The sequence below is a fragment of the Bombina bombina genome, chromosome 3, assembly GCF_027579735.1.
Source record: "Bombina bombina isolate aBomBom1 chromosome 3, aBomBom1.pri, whole genome shotgun sequence".
Lineage (NCBI taxonomy): Eukaryota > Metazoa > Chordata > Amphibia > Anura > Bombinatoridae > Bombina > Bombina bombina.
In genome coordinates, this window is record NC_069501.1 from 1,027,212,736 (window position 1) to 1,027,236,949 (window position 24,214).

General features: G+C 40.7%; 1 protein-coding gene across 1 annotated transcript in view; it reads right to left on the reverse strand.

Annotated features, from left to right (window-relative positions):
- The window catches only part of CSRNP2 (cysteine and serine rich nuclear protein 2), a 112,912-nt gene that overhangs the window by 5,523 nt on the left and 83,175 nt on the right, over positions 1–24,214 (reverse strand). The window contains exon 3 of the mRNA XM_053705527.1: positions 6,985–7,281. Within this exon, the coding sequence (XP_053561502.1) occupies positions 6,985–7,281 (297 nt within the window). The remainder of the gene's footprint in view (positions 1–6,984; positions 7,282–24,214) is intronic.

A 24,214-nucleotide genomic window follows, 5' to 3' on the forward strand; every position in this document is an offset into this window, starting at 1 on the left:
TCTGCATACCAGGTCCTGCGTGGCCACGCAGGCGCTATCAGAATCACCGAAGCTCTCTCCTGTTTGATCTTGGCAATCAAACGAGGAAGCATCGGGAATGGTGGAAACACATAAGCCATGTTGAAGACCCAAGGGGCTGTCAGAGCATCTATCAGCACCGCTCCCGGGTCCCTGGACCTGGATCCGTAACAAGGAAGCTTGGCGTTCTGGCGAGACGCCATGAGATCCAGATCTGGTTTGCCCCAACGAAGAATCAGTTGAGCAAAGACCTCCGGATGAAGTTCCCACTCCCCCGGATGAAAAGTCTGGCGACTTAGAAAATCCGCCTCCCAGTTCTCTACGCCTGGGATGTAAATCGCTGACAGGTGGCAAGAGTGAGACTCTGCCCAGCGAATTATCTTTGAGACTTCCAACATCGCTAGGGAACCTCTGGTTCCCCCTTGATGGTTGATGTAAGCCACAGTCGTGATGTTGTCCGACTGAAATCTGATGAACCTCAGAGTTGCTAACTGAGGCCAAGCTAGGAGAGCATTGAATATTGCTCTTAATTCCAGAATATTTATTGGGAGGAGTTTCTTCTCCCGAGTCCATAATCCCTGAGCTTTTAGGGAGTTCCAGACTGCGCCCCAGCCTAGAAGGCTGGCGTCTGTTGTTACAATCGTCCAATCTGGCCTGCGAAAGGTCATCCCCTTGGACAGATGTGGCCGAGAGAGCCACCATAGAAGAGAATCTCTGGTCTCTTGATCCAGACTTAGTAGGAGGGACAAATCTGAGTAATCCCCGTTCCACTGACTTAGCATGCACAATTGCAGCGGTCTGAGATGCAGGCGCGCAAATGGTACTATGTCCATTGCCGCTACCATTAAGCCGATTACTTCCATGCACTGAGCTACTGACGGGTGTGGAATGGAATGAAGGACACGGCAAGCATTTAGAAGTTTTGATAACCTGGCCTCTGTCAGGTAAATTTTCATCTCTACAGAATCTATAAGAGTCCCTAGAAAGGGAACTCTTGTAAGTGGTAATAGAGAACTCTTTTCCACGTTCACCTTCCACCCATGCGACCTCAGAAATGCCAGAACTATCTCTGTATGAGACTTGGCAGTTTGAAAACTTGACGCTTGTATCAGAATGTCGCCTAGGCACGGAGTCACCGCTATGCCTCGCGGTCTTAGTACCGCCAGAAGTGAGCCCAGAACCTTTGTAAAGATTCTTGGAGCCGTAGCTAATCCGAAGGGAAGAGCTACAAACTGGTAATGCCTGTCTAGGAAAGCAAATCTTAGGTACCGATAATGATCCTTGTGAATCGGTATGTGAAGGTAGGCAATCCTTTAAATCCACTGTGGTCATGTACTGACCCTCTTGGATCATGGGAAGGATGGTTCGAATAGTTTCCATTTTGAATGATGGAACTCTTAGAAATTTGTTTAGGATTTTTAAGTCCAAGATTGGTCTGAAGGTTCCCTCTTTCTTGGGAACCACAAATAGATTTGAATAGAATCCTTGCCCGTGTTCCGTCCGCGGAACTGGGTGGATCACCCCCATTAGTAAAAGGTCTTGTACACAGCGTAGAAACGCCTCTTTCTTTATTTGGTTTGCTAATAACCTTGAAAGATGAAATCTCCCTCGTGGAGGAGAAGTTTTGAAGTCCAGGAGATATCCCTGAGATATGATCTCCAACGCCCAGGGATCCTGGACATCTCTTGCCCAAGCCTGGGCGAAGAGAGAAAGTCTGCCCCCCACTAGATCCGTTTCCGGATAGGGGGCCCTCTCTTCATGCTGTCTTGGGGGCAGCAGCAGGTTTCTTGGCCTGCTTGCCCTTGTTCCAGGACTGGTTAACTTTCCAGCCCTGCCTGTAACGAGCAACAGCTCCTTCCTGTTTTGGAGCGGAGGAAGTTGATGCTGCTCCAGCCTTGAAGTTACGAAAGGCACGAAAATTAGACTGTTTGGCCTTTGATTTGGCCCTGTCCTGAGGTAGAACATGGCCCTTACCTCCCGTAATGTCAGCTATAATTTCTTTCAAGCCGGGCCCGAATAAGGTCTGCCCTTTGAAAGGAATATTAAGCAATTTAGATTTAGAAGTCACGTAAGCTGACCAGGATTTAAGCCATAGCGCTCTGCGCGCTTGGATGGCGAATCCGGAGTTCTTAGCCGTAAGTTTGGTTAAATGTATGACGACATCAGAAACAAATGCGTTAGCTAGCTTAAGTGCTTTAAGCTTGTTCATAATTTCATCCAATGGAGCTGTGCGAATGGCCTCTTCCAGAGACTCAAACCAGAATGCCGCCGCAGCAGTGACAGGCGCAATGCATGCAAGGGGCTGTAAGATAAAACCTTGTTGAACAAACATTTTCTTAAGGTAACCCTCTAATTTCTTATCCATTGGATCTGAAAAGGCACAACTATCCTCCACCGGGATAGTGGTACGCTTAGCTAAAGTAGAAACTGCTCCCTCCACCTTAGGGACCGTCTGCCATAAGTCTCGTGTGGTGGCGTCTATAGGAAACATTTTCCTAAATATGGGAGGAGGGGAAAAAGGCACACCAGGTCTATCCCACTCCTTGCTAATAATCTCTGTAAGCCTTTTAGGTATAGGAAACACGTCAGTACACACCGGTACCGCATAGTATCTATCCAACCTACATAATTTTTCTGGAATTGCAACCGTGTTACAATCATTCAGAGCCGCTAATACCTCCCCTAGCAATATGCGGAGGTTCTCAAGCTTAAATTTAAAATTAGAAATCTCTGAATCCAGTCTCCCTGGATCAGATCCGTCACCCACAGAATGAAGCTCTCCGTCTTCACGTTCTGCAAACTGTGACGCAGTATCTGACATGGCTCTCACCTCATCCGAGCGCTCTGTCCTTAACCCAGAGCTATCGCGCTTGCCTCTTAATTCTGGCAATTTAGATAATACTTCTGTCATAACAGTAGCCATGTCTTGCAAAGTGATTTGTAAGGGCCTCCCTGATGTACTTGGCACCACAAAATCACGCACCTCCTGAGCGGGAGGCGAAGGTACTGACACGTGAGGAGAGTTAGTCGGCATAACTTCCCCCTCGTTGTCTGGTGATAATTTCTTTACATGTAAAGATTGACTTTTATTTAAAGTAGCATCAATGCAATTAGTACATAAATTTCTATTGGGCTCCACATTGGCCTTTAAACATAGTGAACAAAGAGATTCATCTGTGTCAGACATGTTTAAACAGACTAGCAATGAGACTAGCAAGCTTGGAAATACTTTTCTAAATAAATTTACAAGCAATATAAAAAACGCTACTGTGCCTTTAAGAAGCACAAAAAGCTGTCACAGTTGAAATAACAATGAACCAAAATAGTTATAGCAACCAATTTTTCACAGTAAATTTATTAAGTTAGCAAAGGATTGCACCCACCAGCAAATGGATGATTAACCCCTTAATACCCAAAAACGGATGAACAATTTAATAATTAACGTTTTTCTCACAGTCAAAACACACTGTCACAGGTCTGCTGTGACTGATTACCTCCCTCAAAATGAATTTTGAAGACCCCTGAGCTCTCTAGAGACGATCTGGATCATGGAGGATGAAGTAGACAGATTGTGACTGAATTTTTACTGCGCAAAAAAGCGCTAAAATAGGCCCCTCCCACTCATATTACAACAGTGGGGAAGCTCAGAAAACTGTTTCTATGCAGAAAACAAAGATGACCATGTGGTAAAAATCATGCCCCAATAAGTTTTATCACCAAGTACCTCACAAAAAACGATTAACATGCCAGTAAACGTTTTAAACATACATTTGAAAAGTTATGAATTGTTATTAATAAGCCTGCTACCAGTCGCTTTTACTGCAGTTAAGGCTCATACATTATTTCAGTATTAACAGTATTTTCAGAGTCAATTCCATTCCTTAGAAAAATACATTCAGTGTACACACACTCATCAGCCTAATACCAGTCGCTATCACTGCATTTAAGGCTGAACTTACTTTACATTGGTATCAGCAGTATTTTCTCAGTCAATTCCATTCCTCAGAAAAATAATTACTGCACATACCTCATTTGCAGGGGGGCCCTGCATGCTATTCCCCTTCTCTGAAGTTACCTCACTCCTAAGATGACAACAGCCAGTGGATCTTAGTTACGTCTGCTAAGATCATAGAAAACGCAGGCAGATTCTTCTTCTAATGCTGCCTGAGAATAAACAGCACACTCCGGTGCCATTTAAAATAACAAACTTTTGATTGTAGAAATAAACTAAGTTAAAAAACACCACAGACCTCTCACAGCGACCTATCTAGTTAGGCTGCAAGAGAATGACTGAATATGACATGTGAGGGGAGGAGCTATGTAGCAGCTCTGCTGGGTGATCCTCTTGCAGCTTCCTGTTAGGAAGAGATATATTCCATAAGTAATGGATGACCCGTGGACTGACTACACTTAACAAGAGAAATATCTTTCTTTTTTACATAGAGATGTTCAGGTGATATTTTCTAGTCCGTTTTTTACAGCTACGCTGCATCACTTTCAAGTGTTTCAACATTTGGGTATCATGGCCCTTTAAAACATATTTCAAATCTGAAAAAAAGTTTTCAGTATTACAACTCTCTTGATGCTGGATTTAATGTCTCATAATTCAGTCTATAACATGGGCTAGGACAAAGGAAAACATTACAGACTAGTTATCTAAAGAAATGAAAATGGTAATTTTTAATAAGTTGATTGTATGTGGTGTGTGTTATCAGTGCTACACAGATATGCTCTATAGACTGTTCAACAACCGTACTTACCAATAAGCTTGGTACTGTGCACTTACATGTGGTGCTGAACTCAGTTTTAAAAAATAAAATAATACTATTAATCGGATAGCACATTACATTTTAAATGGACATGAAACCCAATTTATTTTTCAAAATTCAGAGAAAGAATGCAATTTTAAACAACTTTCCAATTTACTTTTATAATCTAATTAGTTTTTTCTCTCTGTATGCTTTGTTGAAAAGCATACCTAGGTAGGCGCAGGAGCTGCTGATTGGTGGCTGCACAGGTGTATCATCTTATTGGCTCACTCATGTGCATTACTGTTTCTTCAACAAAGGACTCCAAGAGAATAAAGCAAATTAGTTACTAGAAGTAAATAGAAAAGTTGTTTAAAACTATTATTTTTCTGAATTGTGAAAGACATTTTGAGTTTCATGTCCCTTTAACTAAGCACTACTTGGTAGCAGCTGTCAAGTGAAATGTTCCTGACCAATTTTTTTTATTTAGCACGGCATGTGCCTTTAGTGCTTTATAATGATTAAAAATACTGGATATAACATATCTTAAGAGAAATTCTGCTAGAAGATAAAGTTTTATTCTTCTTTATTTTAATTTAATTATAAAGTGTATAAGAAACACCATTAATTGTTGTCTGAAGAGGAAAAGGGTTCTCAATTGCCAAATCTGACCTGCTTGTTCAAGCTCATCATGTAGACTATAGTGCTTAAAGGGACAGTCAAGTCCAAAAAAACCTTTCATGATTCAAATAGGGCATGTAATTTTAAACAACTTTCCAATTTACTTTTATCACCAATTCTGCTTTGTTCTCTTGGTATTCTTAGTTGAAAGCTAAACCTAAGAGGTTCATATGCTAATTTCTTAGACCTTGAAGGTCGCTTCTAATCTAAATGCATTTTGATAGTTTTTCACCACTAGAGGACATTAGTTCATGTGTTTCATATAGATAACATTGAGCTCATGCACGTGAATTTACCATGGAGTCAGCTCTGATTGGCTAAAATGCAAGTCTGTCAAAAGAACTGAAATAAGAGGGCAGTCTGCTGAGGCTTAAATACAAGGTAATTACAGAGGTAAAACGTGTATAATTTTAACTGGGGAATTGGTAATTAAGGGATTATCTATCTTTTAAAACAACAAAAATTCTGGTGTTGACTGTCCCTTTAACTTCTTTAGCATTTGTTTGGTTTTGTATGTTTTATATATATATATCAGTATTTCTGTTACTTACATACCCAGCACTATGCTATCTGACGGCACTTATTTATAATATATAATAATCACCCTGCAAAATAAGCTCATAGTAACATTGGTGCTATCTTTAGGAAGATTATTAGGTGTTCTTTCATGAATGACACTATCTATACGAGTCACTCAGGTCTTCTGAGACAAATGCATTAGCTCCTGTACCACAACTTGCTAGAATTGCTCCAAGAGATTTGCAGCTTTATTATTTTACATTTCCCATGCTGGCTAATTACAGTCTGAAAACACATTGGGATTTTCTTTTCTTTCACAGATATGTTACAGGCATTAACCATTATGGGACAGTCTACAATAGGATTTTTATTGTTGTAAAAGGATAGATAATCCCTTCATTACCCATTCCCCAGTTTTGCATAACCAACACTGTTATATTAATATACTTTTTACCTCTGTGATTACCTTGTATCTAAGCGTCTTCTGACAGCCCCCTGATCACATGACATTTTATTTATTATCTATTGCTTGCATTTTAGCCAATTAGTGCAGTGTCAAAGAGAACTCCAAGGGAAAGAGCACAATGTTATCTATATGGCCCACATGAACTAGCAGACTCCTGTGGTGAAAAGCAAATAAAGCATATGATAAAAGGCTCCCTGTAGTGGCTTAGAAACAGACAGAAATGTATAGGTTTAAATGTTATAAAGTAAATTAATATAACAATGTTGGTTGTGCAAAGCGGGGGAATGGGTAGCAAAGGCGTTATCTCTCTTTTTAAACACAATAACAATTTTAGTGTTGACTGTCCCTTTAAACATACAAACCTAGAGGCACAAATATAAACTAAGGCTAGTCCATGAAAACAACAGAAGTACTAACATTCTGTCTAAAGCTCACTTGGAGGCAGGAACAAAGAGATGCAGGAGACCCAGAATGCATCTGCCAATATAACAGGGCTTTAGTAAACTGGCTTCTACAATAAGCTAATGAATGGTGACAAACCACAGCACTGACCTGACACTTAATCCCAGCCTGACTGCAGGGACACGCTTCTGGATCACAGTACAGTCTACAGTCACAGCCACACTCCTCTCTTGAGAGACGGATGGCTCGGAGCTCCTGCTTTTCCTCAGCATCTATCCGATGAACTCCTGCGGATCTGAGCAGAGCTCTGCGTCTCTTGGTAGGCAGCGGCTGAAGGAAAAAGTAATCGTCCACCTCTACATTGTCCACATCAATGTCTTCATCAGACACATCCTCTAAGGTGAGGCCTTCTGCTTCCTCTGATTCTACTGTGCCATTCTTGGTTAACTGGGAAGATAAATATATAATGTAAATTCCTTACAGAAGACTGGGCCGAACACAAACCCTTGTTTTAATGTTATCTACAATGTAAAATTCAACTTCAGGGTCGATACGTCACACAGTTACCAGCCCTTATTCCCTCCTGTAAGGGCTTAGTCTTAAAGTGACATGAAAGTCAAAATAAAACTTTCATGATTCAGAGAGCATGTCATTTAAATTCACTTCTATCATCAAATTTACTTTGTACTCTAGGTATCCTTTGTTGAAAAAGCATATGTACCTACACTCAGCAGCAGCAGTGCCCTAGTGGGAGCTAGCAGGTGATTGATGGTTACTCACCAGATGTGTTCAACCAACTTCCAGGAGTGCACTGCTGCTTTGCAGCTGACTTTAACTATGTGTTTAATCCATTTGCAGGTGTTAAACACAGCTATATACAAACAACAAAATAATATATTATTAGAGCATATTAGAACATTTTATTTCTGCACTTTAAGAGCCCTTTAAATGTGTTCGTATTAGGGACACTGAACCCCCTCAATCATGACTGTACATTAAACTCATATCATTACAAGATTTTGCTAATGTGTATTACAGTTTAGTAGGAAGAGAGATAAGATTGACAAATTATTATTTGCTGATAGTATACCATGCAATGTATCATGAGTGACAAAAAACAACATTTATGCTTACCTGATACATTTATTTATTTTCGGATATGGCGAGTCCAAGGCTTAAATAATTACTGTTGGGAATATCACTCCTGGCCAGCAGGAGAAGGCAAAGAGCACCACAGTTAAACTGTTAAGTATCACTTCCTTACCCACAATCCCCAGTCATTCAATCAAAGGGAAATGGAGTAAAAGGAGTAACACAAGGTGTAGAGTTGCCTAAGGTTATAGTCAAAATAACAACTGTCTTAATATAAAGGGTGGGCTCACCAAATCCGGAAATAAATAAATTCATCAGGTAAGCATACATTTTGTTTTTCTTTCCTAAGATATGGTTAGTCCACGGCTTGAGTAATTACTGTTGGGAACCAATACCCAAGCTAGAGGACATAGATAAATAGGGAGGGACAAGACAGGCAGTCCTAAACAGAAGGCACCACCGCTTGAAGAACCTTTCTCCTAAAAGAAGCCTCAGCCGAGACAAAAGTATCACATTTGTAAAAAAATTAAAAAAAAAGTATGTAGAGAAGACCAAGTTGCAGCCTTGCAAATTTGTTCCATAAAATCATTATTTTTGAAAGACCAGGAAGAGGAAACAGCTCTTGTGGAATGAGCCGTAATTATCTCATACGCCAAACGAATTATACTTCGTAACCAAAAATAATTAGTAGTAGCAGTAGCTTTCTGACCTTTACGTTTCCCAGAGAAACAGACAAAGAGGGCAGAGGACTGGCGAAAATCCTTAGTCGCCTGTAAGTAGAATATTTAAGAGCACGTACAACATCCAAATTGTGTAACAAACGTTCTTTGGAAGAAGAAGGAATAAGACACAGAGAGGGGACAAAAATTTTCTGATTGATATTTCTATTAGAAACAATCTTAGGAAGGAAACCTAACTTGGTACGAAGAACCGCCTTATCGGCATGAAAAATAAGATAAGGGGAATCACACTGCAGAGCTGAGAGTTCCGAGACTCTTCAAGCAGAAGAGATAGCAACAAGAAACAAAACTTTCCAAGATAACAACTTAATGTCTATCGAATGCAATGGCACAAACGGAGCCAGCTGTAAAATTTTAAGAACAAGGTTAAGGCTCCAAGGAGGAGCAACAGACTTAAAGACAGGCCTGATTTTGACGAAGGCCTGACAAAAAGATTGCACATCTGGCACATCCGCCAAACGTTAATGTAGTAAAACTGATAAATCAGAAATCTGACCCTTCAGGAGGTCCTTCCTCAGAGGTAGTCTCCAAGGTGAGAGAGATGACATCTCCACTAGGTCTGCAAACCAGATCCTGCGAGGCAATGCAGGGGCTATTAGAATCACTGACGCCCTCTCCTGTTTGATACAAGCAATCACCCGTGGAAGGAGAGCAAACGGAGGAAACAGGTATGCCAACCTGAAAACCCAAGGAACCGCCAGAGCATCATAACAGCCTGCAGATCTCTTGAACTTGAACCGTACCTTGGAAGCTTGGCAATCTGACAGGACGCCATCAGATCTAACTCCGGCACCCCCCCCCCCCATTTGAGGACTAAGCTGGAAAACACCTCTGGATGGAGTTCCCATTCCCGGGATGAAAAGTTTGTCTGCTCAGAAAATCTGCTTCCCAGTTGTCTACTCCTGGAATGTGGATGGCAGATTGTGAGTCTCTGCCCACTGAAGAATCCAAACAACCTCCTTCATGGCTAAGGAACTAGAGTTCCTCCCTGTTGATTGATGTAAGCCACAGAGGTTATGTTGTCTGACTGGAACCTAATAAACTGGGCTGAGGACAAATGAGGCCAAGCCAATAAAGCATTGTAAATCGCCCTCAACTCCAAGATGTTGATGGGAAGAGCAGATTCCTCCCAAGTCCAAAGGTGCTGAGCTTTTAACGAGTTCCAGACTGCTCCCCAGCCCAGCAGGCTGGCGTCCGTGGTCACGATCATCCAGGAAGGTCTCCAAAAGCATGTGCCCTGAGACAGATGTTCTTGAGATATCCACCACGGTCGAGAATCCCTTGATCTAACTCTATTCTCTGAGATAGATCCGCATGGTCGCCATTCCATTGTCTGAGCATGCACAACTGGAGAGCTCTCAAATGGAATCAAGCAAAAGGAATGATGTCTATGGAAGTCACCATCAGACCGATTACCTCCAAACATTGAGCCACTGAAGGATGAGCAGAAGCCTGTAGAGAGGAAAGAGGAAATAATTTTGTTTTTCCTGACCTCTGTCAGAAAAATCTTCATCAATAGAGAATCTATTATGGTTTCTAAGAACACTACTCTTGTCACGGGGAAAGGGAGCTTTTTTCCAGATTCACATTCCAACCATGGGAACAAAGAAAATACAACAATATATCTGTGTGAGATTTTGCTAGTTGAAAAGATGGAACCTGAACCAATATGTCGTCCAGGTAGGGTGCCACAGCAATTCCACAAGAAAGGATCACTGCCAAAAGAGCCCCCAGAACCCTTGAAAAAATTCTGGGAGCCGTGGCTAGACTAAATGGAAGGGCCACAAACTGGAAATGTTTGTCCAGAAAGGCAAATCTCAGTTATCTGTGATGGTCCCTGTGAATAGGAACATGAAGATACGCATCCTTTAGGTCTATGGTTGTCATGAACTGACCCTCTTGTACTAAAGGAAGAATGGAGCGTATAGTCTCCATCTTGGAGGATGGAACTTTCAGAAACTTGTTTAGACACTTCAAGTCTAGAATGGGACAGAAAGTTCCCTCTTTTTTGGGAACCACAAAAAGGTTGGAGTAGAACCTGAGACCCTGTTTCTGCACTGGAACTATCACTCCCAGGGAGGAAAGATGTTTTATACATTTCAAGAACGCCTCTCTCTTTATCTGGTCTGCAGATAATCTTGAGAGAAGGAATCTGCCTCTGGGAGGAAAAGTCTTGAATTCCAATTTGTAACCCTGGGATACTATGTCCACAGTCCAGGGATCTGGGACATCTCGTAACCAGGCTTGAGAGAACTGAGAAGTCTGCCCCCCACCTGATCCGATCCTGGATTGGGGGCAAACCCTTCATGCTGATTTGGAATCAGCTGCGGGTTTCTTTGATTGTTTGCCATTGTTCCAAGACTTATTGGGTTTCAAAGAAGACTTGGATTGTTCCTGCTTGGAAGAAGAAGGGGAAGGCTTTCCTCTGAAGTTACGAAAGGAACGGAAATTACTCTGACGTCCTTTAGGCCTATTCTTCTTATCTTGAGGTAGAAAAGACCCTTTTCCACCCGTAATATCAAAGATAATTTCTGCCAAACTGGGTCCAAACAAGGTTTTTCCCTTGACTTTAGAGGAAACGTCCGCAGACCAGGATTTCAACCATAACGCCCTACGGGCTAGTACAGCGAACCTAGAAGTTTTAGCTCCTAGTCTAACAACCTGGCATCTGCAATAAAGGAATTGGCCAACTTAAGAGCTTTATTTTCTAAGAGTTTAAATGTTAGTCTCCACATGCTACAGTGCCTGCTTCATGCCCCAGTGTAACCCATACAACAGGATTATCTATGTCCCAATAAAAAAAGCAGTGTCTTAATTTGTTAAGTGCACGCTCTCCCCAACTGGAAGAAAAAGCACTTACCTGCTCCGCTGTCCGGCATGTAGACAGTTACAAGGTATGCGAAGACTGTTCTTTCTATGAGAAGGTCTCTGTGAAGAACTGAGTAGCCAACTCTGGCTTTCTAAACTAGGGCAGCAGTTGTTAGGAAAACTCATTAAGTACCTCTTTACAATTTCCTAAATGCTTTAAAGCCACCACTACCCCACTGCAAGGAATGAGATGGAATACGGCTATACCCCAAAACTTGCTTGTAGATCAAATCAAAATTTTTCTTCAGACACCAAACTATACCTCCTCCATGCACCAAAGGCAAAGAGAATGGCTGGGGGTTGTGGGTAAGGGAGTGATACTTAACAGTTTAACTGTAGTGCTCTTTGCCTCCTCCTGCTGGCCAGGAGTGATATTCCCAACAGTAATTACTCAAGCCGTGGATTCACCATATCTTAGGAAAGAAATAGAACACTTCACATTATAACAGGAGAGCCCAGAAATTGCTAACAAAAAATATTTCACAAAAATAAATATTTTCTCAAGTTCAGAGTGACAGTAAATAAAAGTGACAGGATTATAAAATTTGATAATTAGGAAAGGCAGACAATTCCTGGATACAATATTATCAGAGGAGATTTAAAGGGATATGAAACTCAAACTTTCTTTCATGACTCAGAGCATGTGATTTTAAACATCTTTCTAATGTACATCTATTATCACTATATGGCAGCAGTGTTGCAAAAATGTTATCTATTTGCAAGAGCACTAGATGGCAGCATTATTTCCTGCCATATTGTGCTTCAGATGCCTACCTAGGTATCTCTTCCACATAGTATGTCATGGGAACGAAGCAAATGTGTCAGTGTAGGGAACAAAAAGTTATGACTAAAGTTGTATAATGATTCTAAATGGAAATTAAAAAAAAAACTATAAAAACAAAATATAAATGATGTTAAAATAAAAATCAGTAATTTACTTGTTTTAGCAGGTAGAATATTTAAAACTCAGCGTTATAATGAATCATACTGGTTTAGTCCCCCCCCCCTTTATGTTTATATAAGTTAGAGAACATCTATAAACAGAGCTTGAAACTTCCACTACTCCACATATTCTGGACAAGTGAGAAATTTGAGGGGACAAGTAAAAAAATGTGGCCTTTTCCTATGTTTAACATTGAGTTGACTAGTAACTTTAAACTCCTGACTAGTAAATAGTGATATTTTTCCACCCCTGCCTATAAAGGTATAAAATAATGTAGTAATCTGTGCTTATTTGTGTTATATTTTACAACTGCAGAACGCGACTCGTGTTTACATAAACAAGCACTGAGAATAACGGATGAAATGCAGGCAGAGAAGAAATCATATGACTCACAATGTTCCATTCTTACAGTTTGTACAACAAAGTATTTCATTTTCTTAGCACATTTACAAGATTCTTCAAATGATCTGATATAAATGCAACTAGTATGTTTTCTAAATAAATAATATTCTGGCTGATATAAAATGTATCAACATAAAAACAGACTGACAGCCGATAAAAACAACAAGGTGCATCTAATCAGCCATTTATCTCTAAAGAAGCAGATTTATTGTTGTCTGGATGGAAAAGGATCACAGGATTCGCTGCCCATATTTAAAGGGATATGAAACCCAAAAAATGTATTTTGTGATTCAGAGAGAACTTACCATTTTAAAAAAAAAGGTTTCCAATTTACGTCTATTATAAAATGTGCTTTGTTCTTACAATATTCCGTCTTGAAGAGCTACATAGGTAGGCATTTGGAGCATTACATGGCAGAAAGCAAATGGATAACATTAATGCAAATCTGCTGCCATACAGTGCTCCATAAATGGGCCGGCTCCTAAGTATATGTCCCTGCTTTTTAACAAAATATACCAAGAGAATGAAGAAAAATTGATAATAGAAGTAAATTAGAAAGTTAATTAAAATTGCATTCTCTACCTAAATCATGAAAGAAAAATGTTGGGTTTCATATCCCTTTAACCAATCATATAAGAGCAGGGCTTGTCAATCAGCCGTTTAACATGCTGCTTCATAAATATCATTTGCAAGCACAGGCAAGCCTGCAGCTAATAGGGGAATTCAGCCTTTGATAAATCTGCCCCAAAGTGTAGGCTTCATCAAACTGCAGGATAGTTATAGATACAGCAGGCATTCTTGGATACCTTATGCCTCTATTGGAAATCTGCTCTATGAATTAAACACCCTTTCTGTAAAGATATACTTAGGCTACTTCCCTCCAACCTGAGATCATGACACTCAACTTTCATCCTCAGTTTTATAAAAATGATTAACTGCCTAGTGTGGGATCTGAACCTCTGTCATTCACAAGAACAGATAGGTGCCTCTGTCTCTTAAAGGGACATGAAACACAAAATGTTCTGTTTGTGATTCAGGTAGAGCATACAATTTCAAATAAGTTTCCATTTACGTCTATTATCAAATGTGCTTAATTCTCTTGGTATTGCTTGTGGAAGGAGCAAGAATGCACTACTGGAAACTAGCTAAAAACATCGGATAAGCCAAAAGCAAGAGTCCAGCCATGAATCAGCAGCTAGCTCCCAGTAGTGCATTGTTGCTTCTGAGCTGACCTAGCTATGCCTTTCAAAAAAGAATAGCAAATTAGATAACAAGTAAACTGGAAAGTTATTAAAAATTGCAGCTCTATCGAAATCATAAATGTTTAATTCTGACTTTACTGTCCTTTTAAGACATCCTGACCCCTGGTATCAAATACATTACAAATGGTTTGTAAAAAAGGAGGATATACTATGTACCAAAATGAAGCAGGCTTCAATAAAGTTAAAACATGTGATATTTATTCCAAATATATTAAAAACCAAAACACGGCATCACAAAAGTATAGCTGAACTCAGCAAAGTAAGCAGCCAAATGGAAATGCTCTGACCGGTTTTGGTCCTTGCAACCGTAATGTAGATTTCAAATGGTTCCCTTCATTACCTCAAACTCCCAGTGGTGGAAAATTCCAGTACAAATCTAAAATTTCCTACAATCATCCCAAACACTGATCTTCATTCTGAATTTTCTTATGGTTGTGGTTAGGTCACTCAATATCAATGTGCAGTGTTATGTCCAAGACTAGTCGCCCATCAAAGGATACAAACCGCAAATTCACATAGACACTTACAGTAAAGGAGGGCACTATCAGAGTTCCAATAAAGAAAGACATTTACCAGCATATTATTGTTGCATTAGTTCAATCTCAACTGTTCCACCAACTGTAATACTAATACTCTGAGGGTTTAGTTGTGTGGAGAATTTGGAGAGTAAATCATATAGAAAATGCCCTACTCTGCTGAAATCAAAACTAGAATATTAAAACAAGGTTCTCTTCACACTAAGGCAAATGAACAAAAAGGGAGTGGATATTTTGTTTTAATTAATTACAGTACAACAAATCTAAAGAATCCAAATCTGATCATGGGGCTACTTAAAAATACTGTTAACATTTCCAGAAGCAGAGGATAACCCCACTCAAAGCTAGAAGCTAAAGGACTATAATGACTGTGCTTACCTAACCAAAGGTAGCAGACATGAAACTGCTAGTGAAAAAAATTCAGACAATATAAGGGTTCCTTTAGGAACAAATCACATTATTATATATATATTTTTTTTAGATTGGCATGACCAGAACCACAGTGATTCAGATATTGTACAATAATTGTACCAGAAGCAGCAAAAACGAAATGGCAGGCTCCTGGGTTTGAAGGGCCCTGCAAATTGGCATATAATAACTTAGTGGGAAACAATGCTATGGGGGGTGGGGTGGGCACAGAGCCTACTTCTGAAGCGGCAGGATGCTTCAAGAGTGAATATATTGACTACATGCCTTACCTATGTTCTCCAGGAAAGCCACGCACACATACAACTATCTAGGCCTTGGACAGTCCTCCTAAGTATTTAGCATACCATTTGGCTGAGGCTGCCACACATATTCACCCTCCACCATTACTGAGTTATGGAGTACAAATATATTCTTATACGTATTTCTCAGTTAAATGAAGATTGCGAATGCTGCTATAATTTCCATGTTTTACATTACTGACATATGGACATAATATAACATGGAAGATCCTGTTATGACCTGCTGGAGGCTTTTCAAAGGGAGTTCAGAGACACTCTTCTTACCTTGACCTATAAGGGTACAGAGGGGCTCAATCCAGAGACTGTTCCTACAGAGCATGCTGTAACTTCAATTGAGGCTGTTGCTGGAAGGTTTTCTCTGGTGGTAGAGTGTCCATGGTACGGGGAGCTTACTTCTTGCCCAGCTTTATGTTTGGAGGAGGTAGAGTTGTGGCCACGGATAGTCAAGCTCGGTAGCTGGGCAAAGATCCAGGCTACACATCAAGTGCAAGAAGGAAGATCTGCTGGACATTTTTCAAACTGGTAATTCTGCTCCTGCTGTCAGGATCCCCTTAGATGAGGAGAGGAGCAAATCTGTAAGTTGGAGTGGCCAAGCCTGTGTTCGATCCACTTGCCGGAGGGTAGGAGTGTTTCAATCTGGGACAATATCATCATATAGAACTGGTGTCGGTTAAATTTTACTCCTACATAACAATTGATGTGTCAGGCTACTTATTGTTCAATTTCTGCCCTTCAGATGAAGACTTATGGGTCTGATTTGCGAGACCTTTTTTTACTTCTTTTTGATAAGAGACAACAGTGGAGATTCCTATTAGGATATAATATATACATTATACATAGATGGACAATCCTATTCAAACTGTTTAAATATTTGCTGTACTACAGTCTAATCATACGTTAAAAGGACACAAAATCCAATAATTTTTTTTTCATGATTCAGTTAGAGCATGCAATTTTAAGCAACTTTCCCATTTACTCCTATTATCAATTTTTCTTTGTTCTGGTAAAAGGAGTAAATTAGAAAGTTGCTTAAAATTACATGCTCTATCTGAATCATGAAAGAAAAAAAATTGGGTTTCATATCCCTTTAACATATACACTGCTCTGAGTCCCTCTAGCCCCTTACATCCAAATTTTAGCTAGTCTTCGATGGGGCTCTATAGCTGCTATATTAGATGTGAGAAAGCTAAGGTTGATGATAACCCTGAAATGCAATTTTTCTTACTTTTTTATTACTATTGCTGTCTGAAGCTACTGAGCAATGCTATATATAGTGTGATGCAACACTCATGAACTTGTAGCTCTCATGCATATTGATATAGTTTTATATTTGATGCATCAAAATAAGTTGCCTAGAATTGTGTTGACATAGATAGTACAGGGCACAAGTTAAATGTCTGCAAAACGGTCTATAGAAATACTTATGTACCTATAAGGGAACTGCTCATTTTGGTACACCAGTGTGATAAGTATGCTTTGTTTGTTCAGCCTGTAATAAGTCCCATGTTATTTTGTATTTCTCACTAGTCCTCGGTTTTACGTAATATCTATGCTCAGAGAGAGAGTTGCCAGTTTCCTTTAATTTTTTAGATGTCCTTATCCTCATTTATTATTACTTTGTCATGCCAGACTAGTGACCCATTATCAGCGGCTGAGACAGTGGTGCATAATAAGTTTGAGCTGCTAAATATAAATGTCTCACTATAGTGTAAAATATATACCACTTATAGAGTCTGCTCACTTGAGAAAAAGGGCCCCCTTACCAAGGTAGCATATGCAAGAATGGTTTTAGAATGACAGGCTGTGATAGTTGAAGATTTCATAACAAGTTTTTATATTCTGCCCTACTCTAGTACTTCATGAGTTGTGTAATTATTTAACCCCCCCTCCACACACTAGAGCAGTATGGCCCAGCTACCAGATAAGATATATAGACCAGGATTATTGCAGGGTTAACAGGATTATTATAATAGTTCTTTGAATCTAGCCAAACTTAGACTATACCACCTTGCGTGTTCAGTGTCTAAACTGTTTGCAGAAAGCTTTCATATACAGTAATATTCTTATTCTAGCCCTTTAGACACCATCCATTTGGAAATTGATATTAAGTGGTGAGTGTTGTTTATAATATTTGTCCCATAACTGCCACCCTACAGATCCTTTATATGTTATTTTCCCCAATAGATAACGTTAGCCTCACTTATTTATGAATCTTCCGCAAGACCAGTCTGTGTAATTTTTTTGTTCTTTAATATGTAAAAAGTCATGTCTTACCACTCTCTTGATACTAGTGCAGCATTTCAAATTTATATACCCAGAGTTTGATACCCCCTTTAGGTTCTTTATCTTTCGTCCAAAGAGGTCTACCAAAGGTCTCCTTTACAGTCAGGGGGGACGTTTATAAGTTCCTCATAATAGGCTGAAGAGTAGCCTTCTTTATTATAACATAAGCTCCACTATTCTAAATGCCTTATAGGTTCAGGAGGACCAAAAGTGGTCTCATGAGCGGTTTGGATGAGTTAGCATTTTGCTGGCATACGATCCAAATACCATTTTTCATGGCATTCTACACTTGCAATATTGAAATATTCATATTATTTGTTTATTATACTGAGTAATATGGAAACTTTTCAATGTTGTTGTATTCCCTTTGATGTATGTATTACACTGCAATGATTTCTTTGTTTTTCATATTGTCTGTATGCATCATTGTCTGTATGCATCAAGACAACCCTCAATTAAAAAAAAAACCCACAAGCCAGGAACTTCACAATATACACAAATACAAGTCAGGCAGAAATCTGCTTAAAATGTATTAATCCAGAATGTAGAGCTCATCCACTTTAATATCATATTTGCTTTCTACTATGCTAAATAGTTTCTAAATGTTGTCCTGAGTTTAGAAATTCCCAATGTTTACATGTTCTTTGCTTTTTATGCAAGTTATAGGGCAATAAATACAAGTAGCACTTTGCTATTTCCAAACTATTTTTTTTTTTCAAAATTAGTGATAGTTACATTTTAACACCGATATCTGTCAGGAATCCCTGAATAACCCATTCACATGTATATATTTTTTAAAAGAAGACAACCTAAATTACATTTATACACTTAAACTTGGGGTATTTTGACTCTTCTCATACAAACATTTACCACCAATCTATGCACAATTTTGACAAAAACAGAATTTATGTTTACCTGATAAATTACTTTCTCCAACGGTGTGTCCGGTCCACGGCGTCATCCTTACTTGTGGGATATTCTCTTCCCCAACAGGAAATGGCAAAGAGCCCAGCAAAGCTGGTCACATGATCCCTCCTAGGCTCCGCCTACCCCAGTCATTCGACCGACGTTAAGGAGGAATATTTGCATAGGAGAAACCATATGTTACCGTGGTGACTGTAGTTAAAGAAAATAAATTATCAGACCTGATTAAAAAAACCAGGGCGGGCCGTGGACCGGACACACCGTTGGAGAAAGTAATTTATCAGGTAAACATAAATTCTGTTTTCTCCAACATAGGTGTGTCCGGTCCACGGCGTCATCCTTACTTGTGGGAACCAATACCAAAGCTTTAGGACACGGATGAAGGGAGGGAGCAAATCAGGTCACCTAAATGGAAGGCACCACGGCTTGCAAAACCTTTCTCCCAAAAATAGCCTCAGAAGAAGCAAAAGTATCAAATTTGTAAAATTTAGAAAAAGTGTGCAGTGAAGACCAAGTCGCTGCCTTACATATCTGATCAACAGAAGCCTCGTTCTTGAAGGCCCATGTGGAAGCCACAGCCCTAGTGGAGTGAGCTGTGATTCTTTCAGGAGGCTGCCGTCCGGCAGTCTCATAAGCCAATCGGATAATGCTTTTAATCCAGAAGGAGAGAGAGGTAGAAGTTGCTTTTTTGACCTCTCCGTTTACCAAAATAAACAACAAACAAAGACGAAGTTTGTCTGAAATCCTTAGTAGCTGCTAAGTAAAATTTGAGAGCACGAACTACATCCAAGTTGTGCAACAAACGTTCCTTCTTTGAAACTGGATTAGGACACAAAGAAGGCACAACTATCTCCTGGTTAATGTTTTTGTTAGAAACAACTTTTGGAAGAAAACCAGGTTTAGTACGCAAAACCACCTTATCTGCATGGAACACCAGATAAGGAGAAGAACACTGCAGAGCAGATAATTCTGAAACTCTTCTAGCAGAAGAAATTGCAACCAAAAACAAAACTTTCCAAGATAATAACTTAATATCAACGGAATGTAAGGGTTCAAACGGAACCCCCTGAAGAACTGAAAGAACTAGGTTGAGACTCCAAGGAGGAGTCAAAATTTTGTAAACAGGCTTGATTCTAACCAGAGCCTGAACAAAGGCTAGAACATCTGGCACAGGTGCCAGCTTTTTGTGAAGTAACACAGACAAGGCAGAAATCTGTCCCATCAAGGAACTTGCAGATAATCCTTTTTCCAATCCTTCTCGAAGGAAGGATAGACTCTTAGGAATCTTAACCTTGTCCCAAGGGAATCCTGCAGATTCACACCAACAGATATACCAAATTATGTGGTAATTTTTCTGGTTACAGGCTTTCAGGCCTGAACAAGAGTATTAATAACAGAATCTGAGAACCCTCGCTTTGATAAGATCAAGCGTTCAATCTCCAAGCAGTCAGCTGGAGTGGGTCGAACGGACCTAGAACAAGAAGGTCTCGTCTCAAAGGTAGCTTCCATGGTGGAGCCGATGACATATTCACCAGATCTGCATACCAAGTCCTGCGTGGCCACGCAGGAGCTATCAAAATCACCGACGCCCTCTCTTGATTGATCCTGGCTACCAGCCTGGGGATGAGAGGAAACGGCGGGAACACATAAGCTAGTTTGAAGGTCCAAGGTGCTACTAGTGCATCCACTAGAGCCGCCTTGGGATCCCTGGATCTGTACCCGTAGTAAGGAACTCTGAAGTTCTGACGAGAGGCCATCAGATCCATGTCTGGAATGCCCCACGGTTGAGTGACTTGGGCAAAGATTTCCGGATGGAGTTCCCACTCCCCCGGATGCAATGTCTGACGACTCAGAAAATCCGCTTCCCAATTTTCCACTCCTGGGATGTGGATAGCAGACAGGTGGCAGGAGTGAGACTCCGCCCATAGAATGATTTTGGTCACTTCTTCCATCGCTAGGGAACTCCTTGTTCCCCCCTGATGGTTGATGTATGAACTTGGCCCTCGCTAGCTGAGGCCAAGCTTTGAGAGCATTGAATATCGCTCTCAGTTCCAGAATATTTATCGGTAGAAGAGATTCTACCCGAGACCAAAGACCCTGAGCTTTCAGGGATCCCCAGACCGCGCCCCAGCCCATCAGACTGGCGTCGGTCGTGACAATGACCCACTCTGGTCTGCGGAAGGTCATCCCTTGTGACAGGTTGTCCAGGGACAGCCACCAACGGAATGAGTCTCTGGTCCTCTGATTTACTTGTATCTTCGGAGACAAGTCTGAATAGTCCCCATTCCACTGACTGAGCATGAACAGTTGTAATGGTCTTAGATGAATGCGCACAAAAGGAACTATGTCCATTGCCGCTACCATCAAACCTATCACTTCCATGCACTGCGCTATGGAAGGAAGAGGAACGGAATGAAGTATCCGACAAGAGTCTAGAAGTTTTGTTTTTCTGGCTTCTGTCAGAAAAATCCTCATTTCTAAGGAGTCTATTATAGTTCCCAAGAAGGGAACCCTCGTTGACGGAGATAGAGAACTCTTTTCCACGTTCACTTTCCATCCGTGAGATCTGAGAAAGGCCAGGACAATGTCCGTGTGAGCCTTTACTTGAGGAAGGGACGACGCTCGAATCAGAATGTCGTCCAAGTAAGGTACTACAGCAATGCCCCTTGGTCTTAGCACCGCCAGAAGGGACCCTAGTACCTATGAGAAAATCCTAGGAGCAGTGGCTAATCCGAAAGAAAACGCCACGAACTGGAAATGCTTGTCCAGGAATGCAAACCTTAGGAACCGATGATGTTCCTTGTGGATAGGAATATGTAGATACGCATCCTTGAAATCCACCTTGGTCATGAATTGACCTTCCTGGATGGAAGGAAGAAGTGTTCGAATGGTTTCCATCTTGAACGATGGAACCTTGAGAAACTTGTTCAAGATCTTGAGATCTAAGATTGGTCTGAACGTTCCCTCTTTTTTGGGAACTATGAACAGATTGGAGTAGAACCCCATCCCTTGTTCTCCTAATGGAACAGGATGAATCACTCCCATTTTTAGCAGGTCTTCTACCCAATGTAAGAATGCCTGTCTTCTTATGTGGTCTGAAGACAACTGAGACCTGTGGAACCTCCCCCTTGGAGGAAGCCCCTTGAACTCCAGAGAATAACCTTGGGAGACTATTTCTAGCGCCCAAGGATCCAGAACATCTCTTGCCCAAGCCTGAGCGAAGAGAGAGAGTCTGCCCCCCACCAGATCCGGTCCCGGATCGGGGGCCCGCATTTCATGCTGTCTTGGTAGCAGTGGCAGGTTTCCTGGCCTGCTTTCCTTTGTTCCAGCCTTGCATAGGTCTCCAGGCTGGATTGGCTTGAGAAGTATTACCTTCCTGCTTAGAGGACGTAGCCCTTGGGGCTGATCCGTTTCTGCGAAAGGGACGAAACTTAGGTTTATTTTTGGTCTTGAAAAGACCTATCCTGAGGAAGGGCGTGGCCCTTGCCCCCAGTGATATCAGAGATAATCTCTTTCAAGTCAGGGCCAAAGAGTGTTTTCCCCTTGAAAGGAATGTCAAGCAATTTGTTCTTGGAAGACGCATCCGCTGCCCAAGATTTTAACCAAAGCGCTCTGCGCCACAATAGCAAACCCAGAATTTTTTCGCCGCTAACCTAGCCAATTGCAAGGTGGCGTCTAGGGTGAAAGAATTAGCCAATTTAAGAGCACGAATTCTGTCCATAATCTCCTCATAAGAAGAAGAATTACTAATAATCGCCTTTCCTAGCTCATCAAACTAGAAACACGCGGCTGCAGTGACAGGGACAATGCATGCAATTGGTTGTAGAAGGGAACCTTGCTGAACAAACATCTTTTTTAGCAGACCTTCTAATTTTTTATCCATAGGATCTTGGAAAGCACAACTATCTTCTATGGGTATAGTGGCGCGCTTGTGTAGAGTAGAAACCGCCCCCTCGACCTTGGGGACTGTCTGCCATCAGTCCTTTCTGGGGTCGACTATAGGAAAACAATTTTTTAAATATGGGGGGAGGTACTAAAGGAATACCGGGCCTGTCCCATTCTTTACTAACAATGTACGCCACCCGCTTGGATATAGGAAAAGCTTCGGGGGGCCCCGGGGCCTCTAAGAACTTTTCCATTTTACATAGTGGTTCTGGAATGACCAGATAATCACAATCATCCAAATTGGATAACACCTCCTTAAGCAGAGCGCGGAGATGTTCCAACTTAAATTTAAAAGTAATCACATCAGGTTCAGCTTGTTGAGAAATGTTTCCTGAATCTGAAATTTCTCCCTCAGACAAAACCTCCCTGGCCCCCTCAGACTGGTGTAGGGGCCCTTCAGAAACCATATCATCAGCGTTCTCATGCTCTACAGAATTTTCTAAAACAGAGCAGTCGCGCTTTCGCTGATAAGTGGGCATATTGGCTAAAATGTTTTTGATAGAATTATCCATTACAGCCGTTAAATGTTGCATAGTAAGGAGTATTGGCGCACTAGATGTACTAGGGGCCTCCTGTATGGGCAAGACTGGTGTAGACGAAGGAGGGGATGATGCAGTACCATGCTTACTCCCCTCACTTGAGGAATCATCTTGGGCATCATTTTTACTAAATTTTTTTATGACATAAAATACATATAGTTAAATGAGAAGGAACCTTGGTTTCCCCACAGTCAGAACACAATCTATCTGGTAGTTCAGACATGTTAAACAGGCATAAACTTGATAACAAAGCACAAAAAACGTTTTAAAATAAAACCGTTACTGTCACTTTAAATTTTAAACTAAACACACTTTATTACTGCAATTGCGAAAAAGTATGAAGGAATTGTTCAAAATTCACCAAAATTTCACCACAGTGTCTTAAAGCCTTAAAAGTATTGCACACCAAATTTGGAAGCTTTAACCCTTAAAATAACGGAACCGGAGCCGTTTTTATATTTAACCCCTTTACAGTCCCTGGAATCTGCTTTGCTGAGACCCAACCAAGCCCAAAGGGGAATACGATACCAAATGATGCCTTCAGAAAGACTTTTCTATGTATCAGAGCTCCACACACATGCAGCTGCATGCCATGCTGTCCTCAAAAACAAGTGCGCCATACCGGCGCGAAAATGAGGCTCTGACTATGATTAGGGAAAGCCCCTAAAGAATAAGGTGTCTAAAACAGTGCCTGCCGATATAATCATATCAAAATACCCAGAATAAATGATTCCTCAAGGCTAAATATGTGTTAATAATGAATCGATTTAGCCCAGAAAAAGTCTACAGTCTTAATAAGCCCTTGTGAAGCCCTTATTTACTATCTTAATAAACATGGCTTACCGGATCCCATAGGGAAAATGACAGCTTCCAGCATTACATCGTCTTGTTAGAATGTGTCATACCTCAAGCAGTAAGAGACTGCACACTGTTCCCCCAACTGAAGTTAATTGCTCTCAACAGTCCTGTGTGGAACAGCCATGGATTTTAGTTACGGTGCTAAAATCATTTTCCTCATACAAACAGAAATCTTCATCTCTTTTCTGTTTCTGAGTAAATAGTACATACCAGCACTATTTTAAAATAACAAACTCTTGATTGAATAATAAAAACTACAG